The sequence below is a fragment of the Stegodyphus dumicola genome, chromosome 3 (genome assembly GCF_044657685.1).
Source record: "Stegodyphus dumicola isolate Sdum_Otavi_A_Nest chromosome 3, ASM4465768v1".
In the NCBI taxonomy this organism is placed as follows: Eukaryota; Metazoa; Arthropoda; class Arachnida; order Araneae; family Eresidae; genus Stegodyphus; species Stegodyphus dumicola.
This window is the reverse complement of record NC_140770.1, coordinates 188,245,648-188,268,770: the sequence shown is the minus strand read 5'-3', so window position 1 is coordinate 188,268,770 and position 23,123 is coordinate 188,245,648. Positions and strand designations below refer to the sequence as shown.

General features: G+C 32.3%; 1 protein-coding gene across 4 annotated transcripts in view; it reads right to left on the bottom strand.

The window, feature by feature from the left end:
• LOC118184280 (nephrin-like) overlaps nt 1–23,123 on the bottom strand; it is a 373,546-nt gene that overhangs the window by 203,140 nt on the left and 147,283 nt on the right. For all 4 annotated transcript variants that reach the window (XM_085813709.1, XM_035353934.2, XM_085813711.1 and 1 more), the window contains exon 4: nt 2,718–2,885. In XM_085813709.1, the coding sequence (XP_085669835.1) occupies nt 2,718–2,885 (168 nt within the window). The remainder of the gene's footprint in view (nt 1–2,717; nt 2,886–23,123) is intronic.

The following is a 23,123-nucleotide window of genomic DNA, read 5'->3' as shown; positions in this document are numbered from 1 at the left end:
GAAATAAATTGTAGAAGTCCCAAGCAATTTTCATGCTGCATTTTTTGTTGACTGCTCATATTGACAAAGGATTTAGTAATAATATGATTTAAGTATAAAATATTAGAAGAGCTTATTATTTGATAATGCAGGCTGTAATAGCAACTTGACAGTACGAAGCAAGGGTACGATTTAAATCCCATCCGAATACAGGTTTTCATATTTATTTTGAAACTGTATATATTATATTTCTTTTAATAGGGAATTGTTATGCATTATATAAATACAACTAAATATTCCTTAAATGATTAATCGTAGACTCAAGATTTCCTTTTAAGAAATAAATCATATCAACTTACAGACTTTCAGATTACGACAATTTAGTTTCCTGACAACGTTTGTTAAAAATACACGAATTTTTTGTTTAAATTGTCTATAATGAAAACTTCAATTACATATTATTTTTTTATTTCTCTGAAGATCTTACAGCGAAAAACAGTGTTGGAAATATCCTTTATTGATGGCAATAATCATGTAAGTGTTTCTAAAAATTATGAAGAGTTATATTTTAAAATAAAAGCATTTTAAACTATATCAATAAGCTATATTATTAAAAAAGTTAAAGATTTAAGTTGCTTTTAAATCGCTAGGTTTGCTGAGAAGTTGTAATTTTGAAAATGAATCAAAGACTATATTTAAAAACCTATGGAATGGCAGTACTCTGGAAATTGGCTGTTTGCTAGACCACGTGGAAGATAAGTTAAAGATATTATGCTTCATGTATCAGAAGCAATTGCTAAATTGTATGTTTGGTAGCAAAATATAGCCATGTGACATAGTATAAAACGTTATAATTCAAACATTTTTGAAAAACTGAAAAAAAATTAATCCTTGCGTTAAAGGTTTTGTGACGTGTAAAAATCTCAGCTGGAAAACATTTAATGAAAATGGATGACAAAAACATTTAAATGTGGACAAAGGAACCGACGATCAATTGTTTATGAAACTGAATTTCCTTTACCATAAAATTTCGACTTTTACATTGGACATTTAAAAAAAAAAAAGTAAATAAATAAAAAGATAAAAAACCTAAATCCAGATCTTCTACATTGATCTTTATCAAACGTAGGAAGGTATCTCTTCGAAATTTATATTCGAAAATTCAACATGTGTTGTATTTCTAAATAGCTCCCAAACATTTTAATTAATAGCATTTTGAATAATTTTCATCATACGAAGATTTTTTTTGATTGATTATAATTCGTCTCCTGCTAAGAACGTTTTCTCGCTGAAATTCTTTCTCTCTACGGGATCCATCATAATAAAATTGAGATTGATATACTTGTATTAAAATGTATTACCGAACGAAACTGTTATAGTCTCAGGGTTTTACTTTTTAAGTTATTCGGCTATTTTCTTATTATCAATTTTGATAGTTTTCAATTTTTAAAAATAAATTTGTACTTTATTTTAAAGCTTATTCATTAAGCTTCCCAAAAGTACTTTTATTTTGTCTTCCTGGTCTTCAGAAGCAAAATTATGGCTGTTTTTGCTCTAGGCCATAAACCGGAAGTTTCTGTTTAACAACCCGGAAGACGATGTCTTAGATGTAGGCGGAGTACTCTAAGCAACTTTTAAATGAGGTGGTGTGGTGTGGTGTATTTAATCATGGCAAAGCACACTAGGGCTATCTGCCTAAGGGGAGGGATGCCTTTCGTGGAGGACTTTCTAAGGGAAACTGGCTCGTATACACGTTACACATGGGGAAAACCACGAAAACGCCCATGCAGCCAGCCCGTTCGCGGGATTCGAACCTCGGACCGAACTACCAGTGTTCAGCGTCTTTACCGCTCGGCCGCTGGTGGGCACTTTTAAATGAGAATTTTTCATTTCAATACTTTCGTTAATGTTCAAAAATTTATTACATTTTTTTGTTATTAAGTGCTCGGGAACAAGATTAATTTGGCGTTTAATTTTCATACTCAGCAACATTTTCTTTTTTTTCTGTTTGTTATTGTTTTCTGTTACATTATATTGTAATTAATTTTTGAAAAACTTGAATTTTTAAAAATTTTCTGCTATCCAAAAAAAGTAACTGAAACATTACTGTAGTAATTTTATGAATCTTTCCATGAGTATTCTGTAAAATATTATGAATTAAATTAACTAAAATTTCAAGTTTATGTATACGCCTAAAATGTTTACAGACAATGCTTTAACTGACAGGAGAGAAATTTTTCAAAAAATTGTTAGTGCATGCCCTCAAACAGCTATATTTAATAATTTTGTTTTATCACTTTGATGTTAGTTCATTTAATTTCTTATACCTTAATAAATATAAGCAATAAAAATAAAAATGAAATAGTGATAAATAGTTTTGCCGGAACATATCTAGTAATCCTGAAATTTAGCACCTTTTAACCCAAAATGTAAGGGAAAAAAACCAAAATTATACTTTGAGTTATCACCTCATATTTATCACCTATTTCCATCATTTTAAATAGTACTCTACTAAATAACATCCATAATAAATTTATTTGTACTATGCTGCAACATCTGGGTGTCGAACGTTGTAGGATACCTTAAACTGTACCTGTATGTATGCCTGTGATAAATCTTCAAAAATCATCTTCGTTTTGATACTCTACATATTTGAAAATCATCATCATTCGATTATCCTTTAAAATATAATGACATGATTTATCTTGTAGATTATATGAGATTCTTCGCAAACTTACGTAAGACATTAATGGCGACTGAGCATCTGAGGTATCTCTCCAAGGCTGGGTGACGAGCTTCACAGGAATAGATAGCACCATTGTCGTCCACCCCGGGATAGAGAGTGATTGAGCTGGTCGTCGTATAACGACGATGTTTGTCCTCGTCGAAAGACATCTGGGCATCTTCTGCAATGAACGTTGTATACAATTTAGATCATTTTCTTCAACTGACTCTTCATTAAAACTAATGTACTGAAAATAAAAAATAAAGTTACTTCATTTCTGAATGGTGTACACTGAATATAGACTCAGGAAGAATTCACAAATTTATGGTAGATTACAAATATAAATAATAGCTAATAGAGCGGTACGGGAGAAAAAATATTCATTTTTATTACGATAATTTAAATTTGTTCGATATTTTTTCACAACAAGGACTTAAAAATCAAGCATTATATTTAGTTAATGTTCTAACCAGAAAAAACATCTTTAGAATTATTTTGATCATTAATGAATTTTTGTTCATTTCATAACTAATTTATAAATTAAGCTATCAGCAGTGAAGTTTTGGAGAGGAAACTTATCAGAAGTTTCAGTTATTTATCAGCAGTTTCTATAACTTCAGAATTATTTTGAATTACTGTTTATTTCATAAGAAATTTATAAATCCAGCTATCAGACAACGAAATTTGTAGAGGAAATTTATCAGCATTTTTAACAATTCTGCGAAGCAAAATTTCCGAAGGTATGATAAATTAACTGACACATATTTTAAAGATGACAAAAAAGAAATTATCAGCTTTTCTTTTTCAAACAAATCAAATATAATAATACATAGGTTTACGGGCACTAAATATCAAGTCGTTTTGAATTACAATATTCTTTCGAAGGTAAGGAGAGGAATAAATTTCAGAAACATTTGTGAGATAAAGATCATTGAGTTCAAAATAAACCAGTCAATGAAAAATGTATTTAAGAATTGCTTTGCATATATCTATAATGAAAAATATAATATGAATTTTGTTGTAATATATTTTACATCCATTATTTATTTTAATTGCATTCTTCTGGATCCTTTAGGAAGCAGTGCAATCTTGTGATTTTATATTAATTTTATTTATATCTGAATTAATTTAATTTATGTCTATATTTCCTTCATATTCTTTTTGTATAGTTCTGATTGCCCATTGTTTTGCCTTCACAATTAGGTTTCCGATCGTAACCAAATCAAATTTGTGATTTTGTATATTTTAATCAATTTCTGCTTCTCTGATAAAGAACTCTAGTCGGATAATATGTTATTCAATTTTCTTCATGATAGATTTTATGTTCATTTTGCCCGGGTATCGTGACAATTTCATTCATTTCTAGTTTCAAAAACCTTACATTTATTTTATGTTCAGAAAAATAAATTCTTAACTTTTGCGTATTTGCGAAAGCAACAAAAGGATTTAACTTCCCATTTATTTTATTTTTTCAAATATTACTTAGGTCTTCCATGTCTAGTGAATAAACAAAGTATAAATACTTGTTTAGACACATTTTTCTGATATGTGTTATTGCAATACAGATACATTAACACCAGTATGGTCGAGGAAAAGGTAACCTGGAAACACTGAGAAAAAATGTAAAAGGTGTACATTGGCTAAATGGTGTATTACATAAATGAAAGCACCTACAGTTGATCCATCCATGGTAGAACTCTTGTTGAAAAACAAGCCACGAAATTTCATTTTTTTATAAATTTGTATTTCTATATTTATGAAGGGTTTTATGTGTTTTTTGGTTGCTTCTGGGTCCTTTAGTGCTTAAAAAATCTCATGTGGACACCACATGACTGCCTCATACGGCCTATTAAATTACACATATTTTTTACTGCATTTTATTTGGTGTCCGCCGAAAACATCGTGGCAAAAACATCGCGGACGAAACCGTCGCGGAGGAAACAACGCAAGGAGAAAACGTCGTGGTGCAAAACATCGTGGGAGAAAACATCGCAAAGAGAAAACATCGTGGTACAAAACATCGCGGCCGAAAATAAAGCGGTTCAAAAACTTCGCGGTTTAAAACATCGTCGTCAAAAATATCGTGGTAAAAAATAAAGTACCTATAAATCATCGCATGACTATAACATCGCAAACATATGCTTTCAGGTTTTGAAAGTTGTAAATGCATGTTCGTACAAAGATCAGAGAGCGCAGGAAGAAAAGAGGAAAATTTCATATACTTCATATATTTGAATGAGCTAATAAATTTTTGCCGAAAAAATAAGAAGAAAATTTAAGCTTTTAACATTTCAAAATGAGTATAAAATTAATGCAACTTAAAAAGCTTAATAGAATTTTAAATTTACATAGTTAATTAACAAAGATCATTAATAAATTAAATATTCTTTATAAAGTTTAACTGACAATTTTTCATGAAATATGCAGTCTAAAAATGCTTAGAAAAAGGAAGATAAATAACTGCATAAGATTACATTCACATTTCCTTTCACATCTGTTAATCTGATGTTGCTTTAATGAAAATTGCATATTGTTTTGTTTCTGTTTTTTCATAAGTGTCGTTAACATTTTCATGTATAGCATGACATCAAATTTTTTGTCGATTTGTTTTTTTGGATTTTTTTGGATGTCAGTTACATAATATGTCACTATGCGATTTGAAAAACCCATGTATGAGATGATTTGTACGTACTTTATTTTTTACCATGATATTTTTGACGACGATGTTTTTAAACTGCGAAGTTTTTGAACCGCTTTATTTTTTCCCCACGATATTTTGTACTACGATGTTTTCGCTTTGCGATGTTTTGTACCTCGACGTTTTCCCCTTCGTTCTTTTCTGCACGACGTTTTCGTCCGCGATGTTTTCGGCTGCAAGCACTTCATTTCAATTTAATTCCTCGAATTTCCATTAGAGAAATATTTCTCATTCAATCAATTCCGTTCTCATTTCGCGGAAAGGTAAAGATATATTAAGAAATTAAAACATCTTCATTAAAATTTGTAAGATACAGAAAACCAAAAAAAACCAAATACACTTTAAAAAGCAGTCAAAAACAATATTTACAATTAAAATTGGAGTTTCTACCCAAAAACAAGCAATTCAATCAGCGAGCAGGAAGACAGATTTTCGGTGCACAATACTGAAACTTTACTTTTGTATCCCATTCGGCAAAAAAACACTGATGTTTGTGCAGATAATTGCCTTAATTCACTATTCTACTAAGAATTTTAAATATAAACAAATAGCAGCTTCTTTAGGCTTAGTAGCATTTAAAAATACTTTTAAATTGCTCATAATTATATAACTATTGCATGCAGTTTAAAAGCATAAAAACCTTAACTGGAACATAACACCAATATAATTCAATCACTTTTAAAGCAAAAAATGAACAATTCTATAACTATTGCATGCAGTTTAAAAGCGTAAAATCCTTAACTGGAACATAACACCAATATAATTCAATCACTTTTAAAGCAAAAAATGAACAATTTACCAACATATAAGGAGAAAAAAACTGAGCTCACCAAGCCGAGTAACAGAGTATGTATATATATATATATACATTTATATATATATATATATATATATATATATATATATATATATATTTAATATATGAATATCTGTATATATCCAAACATATATGCACATCTCTATATATATATTTAAAGTTATTCCCCTTTAAATATATGTATAGAAATAAATATATGTTTGGTGTTGCCGATCAGAACCAAAAAAGGAGGTGCATAAATACGTGTTACAGCAGCCCATATACAAAACTTCAAAGATCTGAGGCTACTCGTTTTTTAGTTATGCGAAATACATACATATGTAAATACAAAGTCACAAAAAAATGCCTCTTCTGAATCCATTTTAAATCAATCTTATAATCTGTTTTGGGAAAAAGAGTCCTTTATTCTGTCCGTATGTGCAGATGTAACACAAAAACATCATCCGAATGGAAACGAGAGCGGTCAAAATGGATATTTTCGTTGAAATGGTATTCCAGAAATTTTTCGTGATTACAATGCTTTCTTTACTCCGTACATGGAAGTAGAAATTTAAGACTATTGCGTGGTCTTACCGAAGTATGAAATACTAAACCGATACATCTAGGTAAAATTGACTTTTTCTTTAAATGAATTAAGGTTTCTCGCAAATATATACACAGAAGCATTGCAAGAATCAGCTTAAATTGCGTATAGAGTAGCACGCTTTCTTGTGGTGGAGGAGGAAGGTTTTTCTCTGGAAACGTACCAGAGGTGTAATTATATTTTGTCTCAAATTTAGAAAGAACAGTAAAAAAGGAATTTAATTGTTTTGCCATCCATATGATTGAAAAGAATTCAACAGTATAAATATTTTCATGGCGGAAGTACTTTGAAGACAGAATAACGTTGATTGATCAACAAAGCATGATCTGATACTGCGGTTAAGAATATCAGCTTTTTCCAATCCCTGAACAGACAATGAACTGTAACTATTATTCAAACTTGATTTCCTCAAAAAGCAGTAGATAATTCCAGATAGACAATGCTACAGGACAGTGCTATGCTGATACTACACTTGTGACATCATACGTTTGAATTTTCCGGGATAATACTTATAATCTCTCTCGGTAGCTCGAACTTAACTCGGGTGATTTGTAAGCTTTCTTAACCTTTCTTAACCTTGAAAAAACAGCTTCCTAGACGAGGCAGCAGAGCTGCAGCGGATGTCAGAAAGCAGGCTGTTTAACCCATTTCTCACAATTTTCTGTGCTTATTTACACGGTAGAATTCCACTGTAAAAAACGTGTTTTCACGCAAGCAGTCCTAATTTTTAAGAGGGAATATTATAGGATCCATAGTATCATCTGATTCTAAAGGAAAAAACTAATCTTAAAACTCTTCAACCATTTTACATTTAATTTTTCAGAAAGGTTTCATTTCTCTAGAAATCGCTAAAAATGGTATACAAATTTAAAGGAAACAACGTATAAGTAATTTACTAAATTTAATATATTTTTCACTATACAGCTTAACTTTGATGTCTTCTAATCAGTTTTTTTTCCTTTAATTTTCTCATTTAATTGTAATTTTTCAGTGCCCATAGTTTCGAGGTTTTTAGTTTTTTTTTTTTCCCCCTCTAACGACCTTTTCCTTTAACGATTATAGATGTGATATTGTTTTATTAAGTCCTTTGTCTTTTCAAAAGCACAGTAAAGCTATCTGCTTAAGAGGGAAGAGATGCCTTCATGGAGGACTACCTAAGGAAAACAGGTTAGTACACACGTTACACATGGGAAAAACCACGAAAATGCCCATGTAGCCAACATGTTCGCCTGGAATCGAACCCAGGTCTGAATTACGAGTATTCAGCGATTTTACAGCCCGGCCGCTGGTGAGCCATTGATAATTATATAATTAGCGACTAAACTGAATCGGAGACCATATTTCTCTATTTTTTAGAAAAATCACTATTCCAGTTGCAATCCCAATATGATGAACTCCAATGTTTTATTGTGTTGTTAATTTGTAACATTACTAAAAGATTTATCATCATCACTAACTTAATTTACTAATGTTTTTTATTTTATTACCTTACTTTTTCAGCCCAAAGGACGTTAGCCCAGAACGGCTATTAATTTTGTTTTGCATTTTGCGTGGATTCCCTTTCTGTTAAGTTTTATATTCATTATTTCGAAAAACAGATTTATGATACTTTTTCTTGCGTTACTAAGAATATTAAGCAGAAAATATCATTCTTAAGTAACAATACCTCTTTGCTAAAATGACGGAAAGAATATTTCCAGTTTTTATCCATACATGTTGATAACAGGGTAAGCAATCTTTCGCATAAAATAAAACAAAAACTCAGGGACTAAAAATGATTAAATATAGTTCAAGTTTAGAACACAGTAAGTAATCAGTAATACCCAATCTATCACGTAAATTTGAAATAAAATATTATTCGCATCATAACTTTTTGAATCAATTTTCATGCTTGGAAAATACATACTTTAAGATTAATACACCAATATGTGAAAATTCTTTTGACATTAGCTTTGTTTAATTCTAATGTCACGGTCAAAACCGCCTAAAATTGCACCGCCATTAACCAAATTTCACTTTACACAAGAGACAAAGTGGCGTCTCCCTATGTGTTCATTCAAGTCACGCCTCAGGGGCAGGTAAAGTTCTTTATGCTTGGTACTTCTGTTTAATGTAATAATTTAGACCCTAACTTGTTATTTCTCCAAGGCACGTTGGTGTACATCTAATGAATTCTGAAATAAAACACGAAAACGTAAAACAACAAAAGCACCAGATACCATTAACCTGCAACAGTAACAACACAACAGCATTAGCCTAGGTCCCGCAAATGCAATTTCGAATATTATTTAAATTAGTTCCTGGCGGAAGAAAATGTTTACGAGGTGGAAGTGAAGAATGCAAATGTAGGTACGGAAAGGTTTATCTATTCAATGCATGGCGATATGTTTGCTGCTAATTTTATACTTTCCTTGCGTTTTCAACGCCACAGGCACTGCAGACGTCATATGGATTAATTATTCAGGTAGCACACGCTATGTCATGAATAACATGGTAATGTTTTGACGAGTAGAAGTCGACAAAACTATGCTTTTAACAATATCTAGATGCAATTGCATGGGGAATTCTTGTTGGTTTTCGCTAGCGAGGTATGAACTCAAGAATATCGTGAGATTTGTATTTGTAACAAGAGTTTCAAACCTAGTAATAAGTAAGCAATGTATCATGTTTTGAGGAATTATATTAATTGCAATAAAGTAACATAATTTTTAGCTTAACACTATTTAGTTCTCATAAAGAAATTGCATAAATAAAAAGAGTTTTGCAGAGATAAATATAATAATCAAATATTTTATTTTTTCATAAGAAAATATAATAATGATATTTGTGTAACAAATACTTTACTGCCTATAATTATAGGTGTTTTTCAATATTCGTAACATATAGATGGATACATGACAAATTATTAAGCATTAAATGATTTCAATTGCCCACGAATTCGAATACTAAATCTTTGTTGAATCTTTAGAATTATCTGACGGGAAGAAAGCTTTACTTAATATTAAAAACATTTTATTAGAAAGAAATTTGAAATTTGAGTTTTAGTAAGAAACAAATTTCAGAATACTTTAAAAAAAAATCTCTATTTATTAAATGCATTCAAATTAAATTTAATAAATGATGTAGGTATTTAATTATAATAATTGAATCTTGAGATTCATTTTCTCAGTACATTTTAATCTGAAAGAAAAAACAGTTATATTTTTTTATCATTCTTAACATAATCTTCAAGTCAAAAGAATGGAAATGAATATTTTAAGAGTTAGCGTGTCTTAAAACCTTGATATGGAACCCTGAATTTTACCCAGAAAATTAAGAAGAAAATCACCGTGCTTTAACGATTTCATGAAAGCGCATGTGTTGTATGGCACTCAGCGACGCTAAGCCACTAGGCTGATAATGTGATGTGTGTAACATTAAATTTTAGTCGCGTTTTGTTTATGAAGCCTGCAGTGGAACTTCCATAAACTATCAATTAAAATTTGAAGTAAAGATTTTTAACGCTTATTATTAATTTACTTATTTTGTTTTTCGTAAAGGGGAGAATTTGAAAGCTTTGAATGACTAAGATATGAGAAGCCAAATTTTTTAATCTCTTTTTTTTAAGATACTTAGCAGTCTCATTCCTAGAAGTTATAAATTTAAAAATTCTTTACTTTTGCTTAATAAAATACAAACCAGGGTTTAAAAAATTACGCAATTTCGCTTACTTAGAGACACAGAAATTATTTAAATTAATTAAATTAATCAAGTGGCATATTATGAAAATTAATCAAGTGGCATGTTAGGAACAAAATGCTTTAAAAGTAGAGAACATTCAAAAATATAACTTAAGAGTAAATATTGCTATTAGAAATAATCACTACTCAGTGGACTGCATTTACTTTTATCACAAAACGATATCAGAATTACTAATTTAATTGAAAGAGCTTTAGCAGTTTCACAAGGAAACATATACTGCTTTCGCATTTAATTTGACAAAACTGAAAAGAATTTTTATTCGACTTGTGTTTTTTTTTCGGTTGACGAAAGAGACCTTTACAAAACTACTAGACTGTTTTGTTCATTCAGATTTTCATGCTGACGCTATTTAAAAGACTACAAGCAACCATGCTGCTTGTGTTATAATATATTTTATTCTTATTACAAGCTGACACACTTTAAAATAACCATCCCTTTTTTCTAAATACACCAGGTGTACAAATTAAGATCCGAAGAGACACTGCTCAATTCAAATATCAGAAATTATTGAATCTTAAGTTGCTCATTATTTCTCACTAAGAGAAATAACTTTTCATTAGAAAAGTTATTTCTCTAATGAAAAGTTATATACGAGGGCAATCCCCAAAAAAGGTCTCCTATTTTTTGGAGACGTACAGAAAGTTTTAATACGGTTGTTGGCAACACTGTTGTGAGTGGTGCCTTCTCCGCTACCACATAAGCATGCAGGCGCTTCGCTGGGATGCTCAGTCTTGGCTTGGCAGCCATTCGAAACGGAGCTCCCGATAAACGTTGCCGCCAAGTGCGAAGTGCTCGCGGTTATTCGATTTTTGAACGCAAAAGGCGTTAAACCGGTTGAAATTCACCGCCTATTGACGGAAGTGTATGGACAGTCGTTCATGGATGTCAAAAACGTTCGCAAGTGGTGTACAGAGTTTACAGCAGGTCGTACTGAAATTCATGACGAAGAAAGTAGCGGGAGGCCGTCAATTGCCGACGAGACAATCGCGAAAGTTGAGGAACTCATGCGTAAAGATCGGAGGATCGCTCTGGATGCTCTCTGCATTTTGGTGTCTGAGGTTTCCAGAAGCACCATCCACAGGATTTTAACGGAAAAGTTGCAATATTGGAAGGTGTATGCAAGATGGGTGCCGCCGCGTATGCTGACAGAAGACCACAAACGGCAACGTGTTGATTCTTCCCGCGAATTTCTTCGCCGCTATGGAGACGAAAAGGACAACTTCTTGGACTCGATTGACGCTTTCTGAAGGGCATGATGGCAAGCTGGTATGACATGGGTACAGTAAAATTGCCACAGCGTCTACAAAAATGCATCGACCGAAGTGGCGATTATGTTGAAAAATAAAGCATTCTTCAATCTTTAAAGTGATGTAGCAATTATAGAAAATAAACTGTTCTTTGTATATCTAAAAATATAGGAGACCTTTTTTTGGGATTGCCCTCGTAATCCAGATATCTGAATATGTAAGCATATTCATTTTAAATAATGCATAACCTAAACCTAACGTCTAAAGTCTCAAGTCTTTTTTTTAGAGAAAATAGTATAATTTGCTTTTTTCATAAAAATGCACTGAGTTATTAATGGTACTTGCTTCTGAGTAAATTTAAGAACTGTGAAGTATACTCGAAAATATTGTCTTGCCGTGGTTCATATTTCTTTTGATAAGCATAAACTTTATTAACCTTTTGTTAGACTTATGCATTCAATCTGTTACGAACTCGTACGCACGCAACACTTTTTTTCAACAGCGTTGGGATTGAATGCCAGTGACAAGAGCAATGGAGGAACAATTAAGGTGGTTCATGGCAGCCTTTCCTGCATTCAAAGAAGAGATTAAATATTCCATTAGAAAAAAAATTTGAGGATATGGAAGGCAGAGTAGACGTTATTGAAAACAAAGTTAGACACATTAAAAGAAATAGTTTCTTCTGTGAAAGAACAAATAGAGAGAGAGAATTTCTGCTGTGTAACATCGAGTCGAAGGAAGAGTTTCGGCAAGCCAACAATAAATCGAACACCAAGAAAGAGTCTCTGCCGTCCAAGGACATATCAGACAACAAATTGAAGACAGAGTTTCTGCTGTTGTCGCCAAAGAATTTAACAGATTAAAGAAATGCATAGCGACAGCAGAACAATTCTGACGGCTTTAAATTTTTACCCATGCCTGCTCGCCCCCCTCTAAAACTATTCACGCATGATAGGAAGACCTTATAGCAAGTATATAAGACACAATTTTCTATAGTGGCAAAAGCGAATAGATGGGATTCCCAAGCCAACGCCTGTCATCTAGCCGCTTCTCTGAGAGCAGACTCTGTGGATATTCTTCAAACTCTTCCAGAAAACCATACACTAAACTTCGAAGTATTGTCCGGCGCATTGGAGCTGCTCTTTGGCGAGAAGTCTTTAAAGATTACCGCAGGTTTCAATTAAAATCTCATGAACATAAGCCCACGGAAACTCTCCAGGAGCTTGTCACGGATGCTGAAAGACTATCTCACGTCGCCTCTTCAGAATGCCCGACAGAAACAAGGGAACTCCTGTCACTGCCGTACTTCATCAACGGCGTTCGCGATCCTGAAGTACAGGAAGCTCTACGAATGGTCGATGTCAAGGATTTAAAAAGTTCTCTAGTGCCACTGCATCAAGTCACTGTTTATCTCGATGATTTAATCAGACAACTCAATGGCTGGAGATTGAATATTCGTGACAAGAAACCGATCCAAAAGTGCTGGAACTGCGGTACTGAAGGGCACATACGAAGAAACAGCAGAACACGGATGTTAAGACCGATATTAACAAGAAGGAGAGAAACTAATTAGTGGCCATCTCGCAGGGCGGAGGTTTCCAAATAATAAGAAGACCCATATTAAAGCGCTTAGGATTTCTGCAATGATTGGCGGCAATAATGGACGTTTCATCATAGGATATATCAATAGAGTTCCCTGCAATATGACGATAGATACAGGAGCCAAAGCTACGATCATCCGCAAAGATTTGGCTCAACAACTGGAAGGTAAACTTTTCTGGATGCCGCCCTGCTTTACACTCCAGATTATGTCTTGTGATACAATCCACATGGATGGGAAATGAAACGTAAACATCACGTTTGGAAGTGCCGCCTACTATCATACGGCCTATGTGGCAGATATTACAGATCCTTTTATACTCGCATTGGACTTCCTAAGAAAATACAATTTTTCCTTGAACTTTTTAAAAAATAACGAACTGCATTCAGCCACCGAGGACATAACTATCCGTCATCAGAACAGATCTCCACTGGAAACGCAGACGTATTGTCTGGAAAACTCTGCTCAGAAAGCTGCGGATATCGTATCAGGGTCGAAGAGGAACACGAGCTGCTTAATCCAGTGCCACAACAAATTACAACGTCAACATCGGCTGATGATCAACCCATGGACAGGGCCGAATTTAAGTGTAAGGTACAACAGCTATAGTTTAGGGACCCCCACCTTCTTGAGGACCCCCAAAAAATTAAAACATAGTATAAATAGTGCTAAAATATATTATAACAAACTTATAAAGAGCCCGACATCTCAAATAGCTTACGGCCTTAATCTCACTTACGGCCTCAAGTCTAAATCTCTCTTTGCCCAGGGAGTTCCAAAGAAGTCAGGAAGAATCAGCTGGGAGATTGCTACATTAAACCAATATATGACTTAATAGATTCCTCAAACAAAACAAAACCTACTTGGCATCACATTTGGATTTATAGTCCGACGACAAAACAATACTGGGCTCTCTTGGACTCACTCCACATTCAAAACGGCGTCTTATACCGGAAATTCGAATCGGATGATGGAAAGACTCAGCTGTACTCCCAAGATCCCGGATGTCCTTAAAGAACTAGATAGCAGCCCTACAGCGGGCCGCTTCGGAATAATGAAAACTTTGCAGAGAGTACGTGAGCGGTTCTATTGGAGTAACACAAAAGATAATGAGCAAAAGTGGTGCTGATATTGAAATGCCTGTGCGAGTCAGAAAAGGCTGAAGAAAGGCAACCGAGGCAAGTTATAAGGTTACAATGTAGGGACGCCTTTTGAACGCATCGCCTTTGACATCCTCAGAACTCTGCCGCGAACTGCTGATGGCAACAAATACATCCTCGTTGTCATTGATTACTTCACCTAGTGCCCTGAAGCATATGCCATTCCTGATCAAGAGTCTGTCACAGTAGCAGAGGTAATGATGGAGCATTGAATTTCCAGATTCGGAGTGCATCGTCAGTTATATTCCGATCAATTAAGAAATTTTGCATCGGCTGCATTTAAAGAACTCTGCGAGATACTCGGCATTGACAAAATCCAAACGACACTTTTGCATCCTCTGTCAGACGACATGGTAGAGACGTTTAAACGAACCATCCCTAATAACCTCTCATTAGTGGTTTCCAGAGACCAACAGGACTCGAAAAATAAGTTACCATTGTTTAAACTAATACCCATCTCAGATGCTCTTCGGTCGTGACCTTCATCTGCCTTGTGATTTCCTGCGCGGTAGTCCTCTGAATGATCCTTCATCGCCTGAGGATTACATCAAAGTTCGCCAGGCACGGTTGGAAGTGATGCACAATTTTGCACGTCAGCGAGTCAAATTCGTGACGGAAAAGAAGATCCGACACGACAGGAGAACTACAGGACATCGATTCAACGAAGGAGACAGAGTGTGTTTGTTGAATCCGATTCGACAGAAAGGACATTGTCCTAAACTCCACTCACCTTGGAATGGTCCTTACACTGTCCTAAACAGGCTGAACGACGTCAAAGTTGGGATCCGTAAGTTGTCGAGTTCTTAAGCCCAAAGTCGATCATTACGACAGGCTAGCTCCTTACTATGGCCATAGTACGTAGTATATGTTATGTGAATAGTATAACACCATGGTCCTTTTTGTTTCTAAATTTGTACACTCATTTATTAATTTAGTATTTTACTTCTTTAAAGCTATTTACTGTTATTATTGTTTATGTTGTTTTTTTATTGTATTGTAATGTTTATTATTGCATTGATGCTTGAGTTATAAGAATGCTTCCTGTCCAGGGATTGTACTGCCCGGAACGAGAAGGCTTTGGGAAGGGCGCAGTGTTACGAATTTTGTAGTTAGATAGCTAATTTGGGTAGATTTATAATAAAGATTGTTTTATTTCTCTGTGCTATACAGCGCGTGATAACTTTTAAGAGAAAGCTACGCAGAAAAACTAAAAACAAAAAAGCACGTCCATTTAACATTCAATAAATGGATATCTCTTTTATTTGTATTGAGATTGACTAAATGTAATTGACTACTATGTTAGCTGTAACCGTAATTCTACTCGCCTTGCTTTCCAGAAATCTCGAGAAGCAGAAAATGCTACAACTGTCTCGCTCAGACCGATTGAAAGCTTTAAAAAGCCCGCGAAAGTCATCTCAGCCCAGTTGTTTACTTAGTTGTTGTTATTGTTGATCGGATTAGCTTTCTTTGTGCTGTGTTTTGCGTTCTATTTAACGTTTTTAGTAGTTTCAGTCATAACTACTGATTATTACTGCTTGATATTGTGAACACTTGCACAAATAATTCTGAGAAAATTTCCAGCATTCTGATATATTTCTTTTGATTTCTTTTGATAAGAATAAATTTTATTAACTTTTTATTGGCATTCAGTATGTTACGAACCTGTACGCACGCAATAATGCCTTTTGCCGAAACTGTACAAAATTTAGAAGGGGTAAAGCAAATTAAAATTTGGTAGTATTCACTCTCTAAATTGTTCAAGGTATATAAATTTAATTTATATGTTATTAACTAAATAACACCAGCTGCCACATTGTATCTTCTCTTGTTCTTTACATAATTGAGATTGCGAGCATTATCCTCACAAGTACCAAATAAATAATGTACCTTTTTTAACTAAATACAAACCTGCTCTTTTAGTTGCTTAGTTGCACACAAACCATTTGTTCACGTTAGACTATTTACTGGGCTACGACATTTAACTTTTAATAATTTACGAAGGCTATTTCTCAGGTGCTATCATGGAAAGATCTAGAATATAAATATTAGAATATTCATAGAAAACTTCACTTACACCTTCGACATTATTAAAAACAAGAGTGTTTCTTTCTGGGAAAATAAACAGAACTTTCCTTTCAATGATATTTAATTTCTAATTATTAAACGTGTATGATAAATCTACTACAACGTCCTTGAATTAGAGTTCAGTTTGTTAGCAGTCTACGTTACTTTGCACATACATTATTGCCAAAAGTTCGTTATTAACACTTTTATTTACGGTTTAGGAAATCAAATAATATCAGTATCTTGGAATTCTACAGAAGTGCAATTATGTTAATATTTTAATAACGTGCTGATATGCCGCCCTGATGATCTATTAAGCGTAAAGCGTGGAATCATGGAAGCATAAATGAATAAGAAAGGATAAATACACTGATTTCTTATAGTTACGCACAAAATGCAGGCTCTCAAACAGCGAGCTTATCTGCAGATATTTTTTCTATGACTCATTGTTTCCATTGATGGAGATATTGTATCTAAAGCAAATCTTAACATCAAGTAGCAGTCAAATAAGGCGACGACGCATTTATGGCTAAGAGTTTAAAAGTTTACAGAAATTTTAAAACAATATCAGCACTTGTTTTAGAGAAGATTAGCTTATTTAAGGTTTGAAGACTCAAAAATATTATTAGAAGATTTTTAACATTGCTGTGTCGTTCATAAATTTGAATTAACACAGTTCGTTAAGGAAATTGCTGAAATTTCGAGAGCAAGATCTTGAACTTAAAACTATAGAGACGACAATCTCTAAGTGATGATGCTCATTGTCAATATTCCTGAATATAATGAGGCATATTAATGATAATTCGAGACTGCAAAGTAGCTGTGTATGTAACTACGTATGATAATACACGCCATTCAGATAATTGAAAACGTTAACATTAAGTAGACAGGCTTACTACTTGAAAGCCTGTCTACTTAATGTTAAAGAAAGGTACAGTCTTAAATTGTTTTCATTTGGCTTCAAACTTCTTCACGCAAGCGAAACAACGTTACGTTTATATCTTGTTAATAGGTTACAAAATTAATAGCAAAGGAAACACAGTATTTCAGCTAATGTTATTATATCTTGATTAGAATAAAACTGATGCAAAATGATTTGCAGTATGCGTTCCATAAACATTTGTCTACAGGAAGGGGCAATTAAGAGGACTCGTTATCATATTCACTGGATGCAAGAGTAAGAATTCTACCTTCTACTCTCTAAAAAATAACTTTTTGCCTTAAAACCATTTTCACAGATGCATATGTTGTGAACCTGGGGCTGCGATCTTCGTATCCACATCAAATTCGTTGCACATCAAAGAGATGAATGAAAAAGTAAGCGGAAACTATCACCGAACGGACGGAAACGGACATAACACGAAACGGAGGAGTCAAATTCAATGCCTTTTTGCAAGGTTTACATTTTAGTTAAGTGAAGTTGCCACTACGTCTTGGATTTCTCTTTTGTTTATCGCGGCTGCAGTTGCACTTACTCTAACTTTGGATAATTATTAACCTTTTAATGATCATCAACAAGCTCAGCTCGCATTCCCGTTACGCACCGCACAAGGTGTTAACGAACGCAGCTCGCATTACAAATTTACAAATGGCAAATATATAGAACGTATTTGGGGAGAAAAAATTAGTTAATCTACCAACCGCTAAAAGGTTAAAATACTAATTGCAAAGATAAATTATAATGGAATAACAAACATTCTGGTATGTCTTAGGCAGATGTAGCTGTTGGCATTTCTGTTCTACGAAATATATTAGAGCCTTTGTTTACTAGAGAACGCTATTCTGCCCTCAGAATAAACTCACAGTTTCATAGAGTGTATCCAAAGGCAAAGTGTCAAACATTCTATTGAAACCAAGGTTAGCCATTTACCGTTTTATTCTCATGTTTTTGTTTTTATAGTTTCCTTGCTTTATCAAAATAATGTCTGATGATATAATGGTGATAATTTCAAAATAATAACTGATGATACTTTGCTTTGTAATATATTATGTCTGTTGGGTTTGTGTCAAAATTGTGCCAAATAACATTATAGTAACTGATACTGTTGTTACCCCATTTTATTTCTAGTATTCATATTTTAACTAAATTCGTAATTTTCATTGCGATGTAGAATTTATTATTACGCTAAATTTTATCATTGAATTAGCATTAATTCAAATTTCGGCCACCTTACAAACCTTTAATATGTTCACATATTATAAATTTATTCCTGCTAAACATAATTACCAGAAAGCGTAACACTTTAGACAACAGTTTAGCGCAATGAATAATTAATTATTAATTTCAAATAGTCCTTGAATTCATTTAATCGTAACAAACCATTTAATAATTTATCTAGTTAAAGAAGATTGAATTTTTTCTATTATGAAAATAGAATATTCAAGGGAAAATTTATTTTAAACTTATCTTGCTTAAAAAATGCTAGTTTACAAAAGGTAAGGTACACAGCAAAAAAAAATTAAAAAGGGACAGTTCTATATCTCCCGTTCTACTGGGCCATTTCACAAAATTCAAATTACGTTTTTCATGTCTTGAACGCGCGATTTAGATTATATATTAGATTTATACATAGCATTGTTCTAACATAGGTATTTTGACACAACTCGAACTTTTTCTGAAATAACATACCAATATTTTTCCATATTTCGGTTCTGCGACTCAAATTATGCCTATATATTAATTTTTTTAATTTTGGTGAGAAATTGATTGAAAAATTAGAAACTTTATCTTGGCGCATTTTATCAGTTTGCGCCAAGAATAATTTACTTGACGAAGTTGTTAATTTATAGCAAACTATTTTCCTTTCTTTGTTTTCATTGTAGACGAGAGGGAAAATTCATCTTCCACTATTTTCAAATAACTTTAACAAAGTGCGGAAACCACATTTGACGTTATTATCGCTTATAACAAACATGACAAATTCCAAAACGCACCAATATGTAAATTCGTGTATATCTTACAAAATTGTGATTAAAAGACTACTACTACATCTACTTTAAGATGATGGTAAAAATATTATAGGTTACAATTCAAAAATGTTTTTTTCGAAAAATTCATAAAAATTATTTTTAAATAAAAATTTTAAACGTAAATCACAAAAAATGCTGGGCAAATTTTATTTGGAAAGAACTTAATTTCGAAATGTGAAGGGAGGATTCAAATAAGTTTAATAAAAATGAGATATTAATAAATATATACTATATCAAATCTAATCAATATTTTGGAGCTAAAATTTTGAAAGGTAACTTTAAAAAACTGCTCGCGCGATTTTTACAAAACTTCGTATTTTGGTATCATTTGCGTCGTAGAATCGAAATATGGAAAAAAAACTGGTATACGGTTTCAAAAAAGTCCGAGTTTGGAACAAAATGTCTATTTTAGAATAATGCTACATATAAATCTAATATATATACTAATTCGCGCTTTCGACATATCAAAAAACGCAATTTGAATTTTGTCAATCGGCCCAGCAGAACGGAAGATATAGAACTTTCCCATTTTATTTCCGCAGTGTACATTCATTTGTGTACAGAATTTAGTTAGTACATGTAAAATATAATTTAAACAAAGATAAGAATTCAAAAATACCTGTATAATTAACTAAAAAGTATCTGTGCTTGCTTTGCAATCTACGTTAAATGTAACGTGTTACATTCAATGATTGAATGATCGTAGTTAAAAATTATGTCCAAATATTTTCCGTTGAAATATCTTTCAAGCGTTATCTACCCTCATTGCTTCAAAACTGATTTCAGAATTTAATCTTACTACTATTATTAATGAAACCTTCCTCAAGAAAATCTATTTAAGTAACCTCCTACAAATATGGCTAACAGTTAGTTTTCACTTCTCGTCTAAGAACACTCTTAATTAAGCTAATGTGTAAATGCAATCATATTTACTAAAAGCTTGAGAATTTTTTCTGTCAGTTGACCTTTTGGAAAATTACAATATTGTCTCTAATAAAGCTTCTTAAGGCACTCCTTGATCATAAAACATCATAAACAAACTTTGTTATGTCATTTTTGGAATCGTTGAAAATAGATGGTTAACGTTTAGAGATTTTCTTTACGTGCAATGCAAATACCATCAATCGGTCTATAGTTCTGTAAAAAAACCTGCCACATCAAGCATATCGTCACCTGAGCAGCCATTACAACATAAACAACTGTTTTATTTGTACTTGCTTTAATTTCTTTAAAACGTAATTATAGGATATATTTTGGTCACTGTTAATTTTAGATTTTGGTACACATTAAGTACGTCGCAGCAGCAATATCTCTCACCTATTTAATCCCATATAATCACCTATATAAGAACAAAAAATGAAAAGCTAACGTATTTTCCAATTTCGACGAAACATAAACCCCACGAAATGGAAGGCACTTACATTTGCACATTGCTGTAGCCTGACAGCTCTCAACTAAATTCGCTCAACTAGATAGGGAAATGAAATCTAAGTTATATTAACACATTCTCAGTTGTGTTAGCAAAGAATACTGAAACAAAGGACATTTAATTTCCTCATTAGAGGAGATGCTAATTGAGTTAGTTTCCAACTCTTTCGAGAAGGATATTACGATGAACAAAATCAGCATCTCAGTTCAGGAGGTTATTTGAACAGAACAATTAAGAGAACCTGCTGCTTACGAAGTTCATTATTAAAATCATTAAGATGAGAATTAGAAGAGGGTACATCGAGATAAAAATGTTAATGCAAAAATTAAGATACAGAAAATATTTAAATGAAACAAATTAATGTTTTTATAAGAATATTTCTACTTATTACTTGAATTCTAAAAACAGAAGTTTCCATGATTTTATAGGGTATTTATTAATACTACTTCTTTATAAATAAATTAAAATCTAGAAGTTAGATTAAATATTTTTTAAGTTCTCTATTCCAAGCTATTTTAACTTAATATTTTTATATATTTTACTTACGATTATTTTCTGCTACTCATACCTACTTTGATATCATGAAAGTCCTCGGATACATAATACATAAATTTCTTTGTTATTTATGTTTAATACCTTTAAAAATAGAAATATTGTACATTTATTCTCAATTGTGATTTTATTTAACTTTAAATCCTATGTAAGGAAACAACAATAACAACAAAATACTTTATAATGCATTAAAAGAAACCATAAGCTGCTTTCAATTAGCCTTTAAAATCCTCTTAGTTGCACACGTCCTGAATGTAAATAGTAGATGATTTGAAATGTAAAATGTATGAAATAGTACATGGCATTTATGTTCCTGTTCAATAAAGAATAATTATATCACCAATTGTAACAGTTCCTATTTCAATCCAAAATCTTTCTTCAAACTATTTTTATAGAAAAATCTAACTACTTTTTCTTTACGCTTTTGTTTTGATGAACAAATTTGCTCTTAAAAAAAGCATTAACTAAACGTAACTTATATCCATCGTTTTTGAAATAATTCTTTGAAAATTAAAGTAATTCTTTAAAATAATTCTTTAAAATTAATTCCGTCAAAAAAATGTATATTTTGCATTTGATCTCAATAGACAGAAGCATTTTTATACCCTCTGATTTATCTTCTGAAAGCATTCACATAAAAAAATGTAATTTTATAACGATTACCATTGTTTAAACCGAAGAAAGCCTTGTAAACATCTATATATATTTAAATAAATATATAAAGCTAATTTACAAAATAAATCATATTTTATAAAAAAATAATGAACATTCTATATAGTTGCAATTCATTTTAATTTCTACAAATTTTGTAATTTGCATTTCATGTTCATCAAAAGTTTCAATTACGCATAGCTTCCACAGTCTGTCCTGTTACATGTTTTCATGGTCTTTCATGTTAATATTACATGTCTTTTCATGCTTCCATATTTATAACTAGCAGCTACTCGGGCAGCCTTCGTCTGGCTTTTAAGTGTATCGGGAAAATGCCTAAATGGAACATCAAATGTTAAATTTAAATACTACGCAGAATTGGCAGAACAACTTCATCAAAAAAATGTATTGCGTATAACAAAATTACAATGAAATAAGCAATATCCTTTAATACAAATATTAAATATCCTAATAAATAAAAAAACCGACTTCCTGTTGCAAAATCTTAAGAATTCAAATGGTTTAAAGGAAGTTAATAACTTTGTTTCCTAAAAAAATAATGCAAAACTTTTCATATAATTAAAACTATGCATAATTAAAACACAATATAAGAAATTATAATTAAACAAGCAATAAATCTCATGTTTTCAAAAGAAAACAGTCAGCAGTCCAGTATCCAAAGCAATGACTAAAAAACTGTTGCCAAAACCACATTTCTAAAAGGATGAAACTATCATCAGAAAGCAATAACCGATCAAAATTCTGCTTTGTGGATGACATAATTCAAAATATACAAACCTCTTTGCCATTAGCTAATAAAGACAGAGAGCGGGGGAAGAAAATTCTTTCTGTTGTGCCTTGCAAGACACATGAGAGTCAGAATAAGAAGATTGCGATGCGCGTGTTG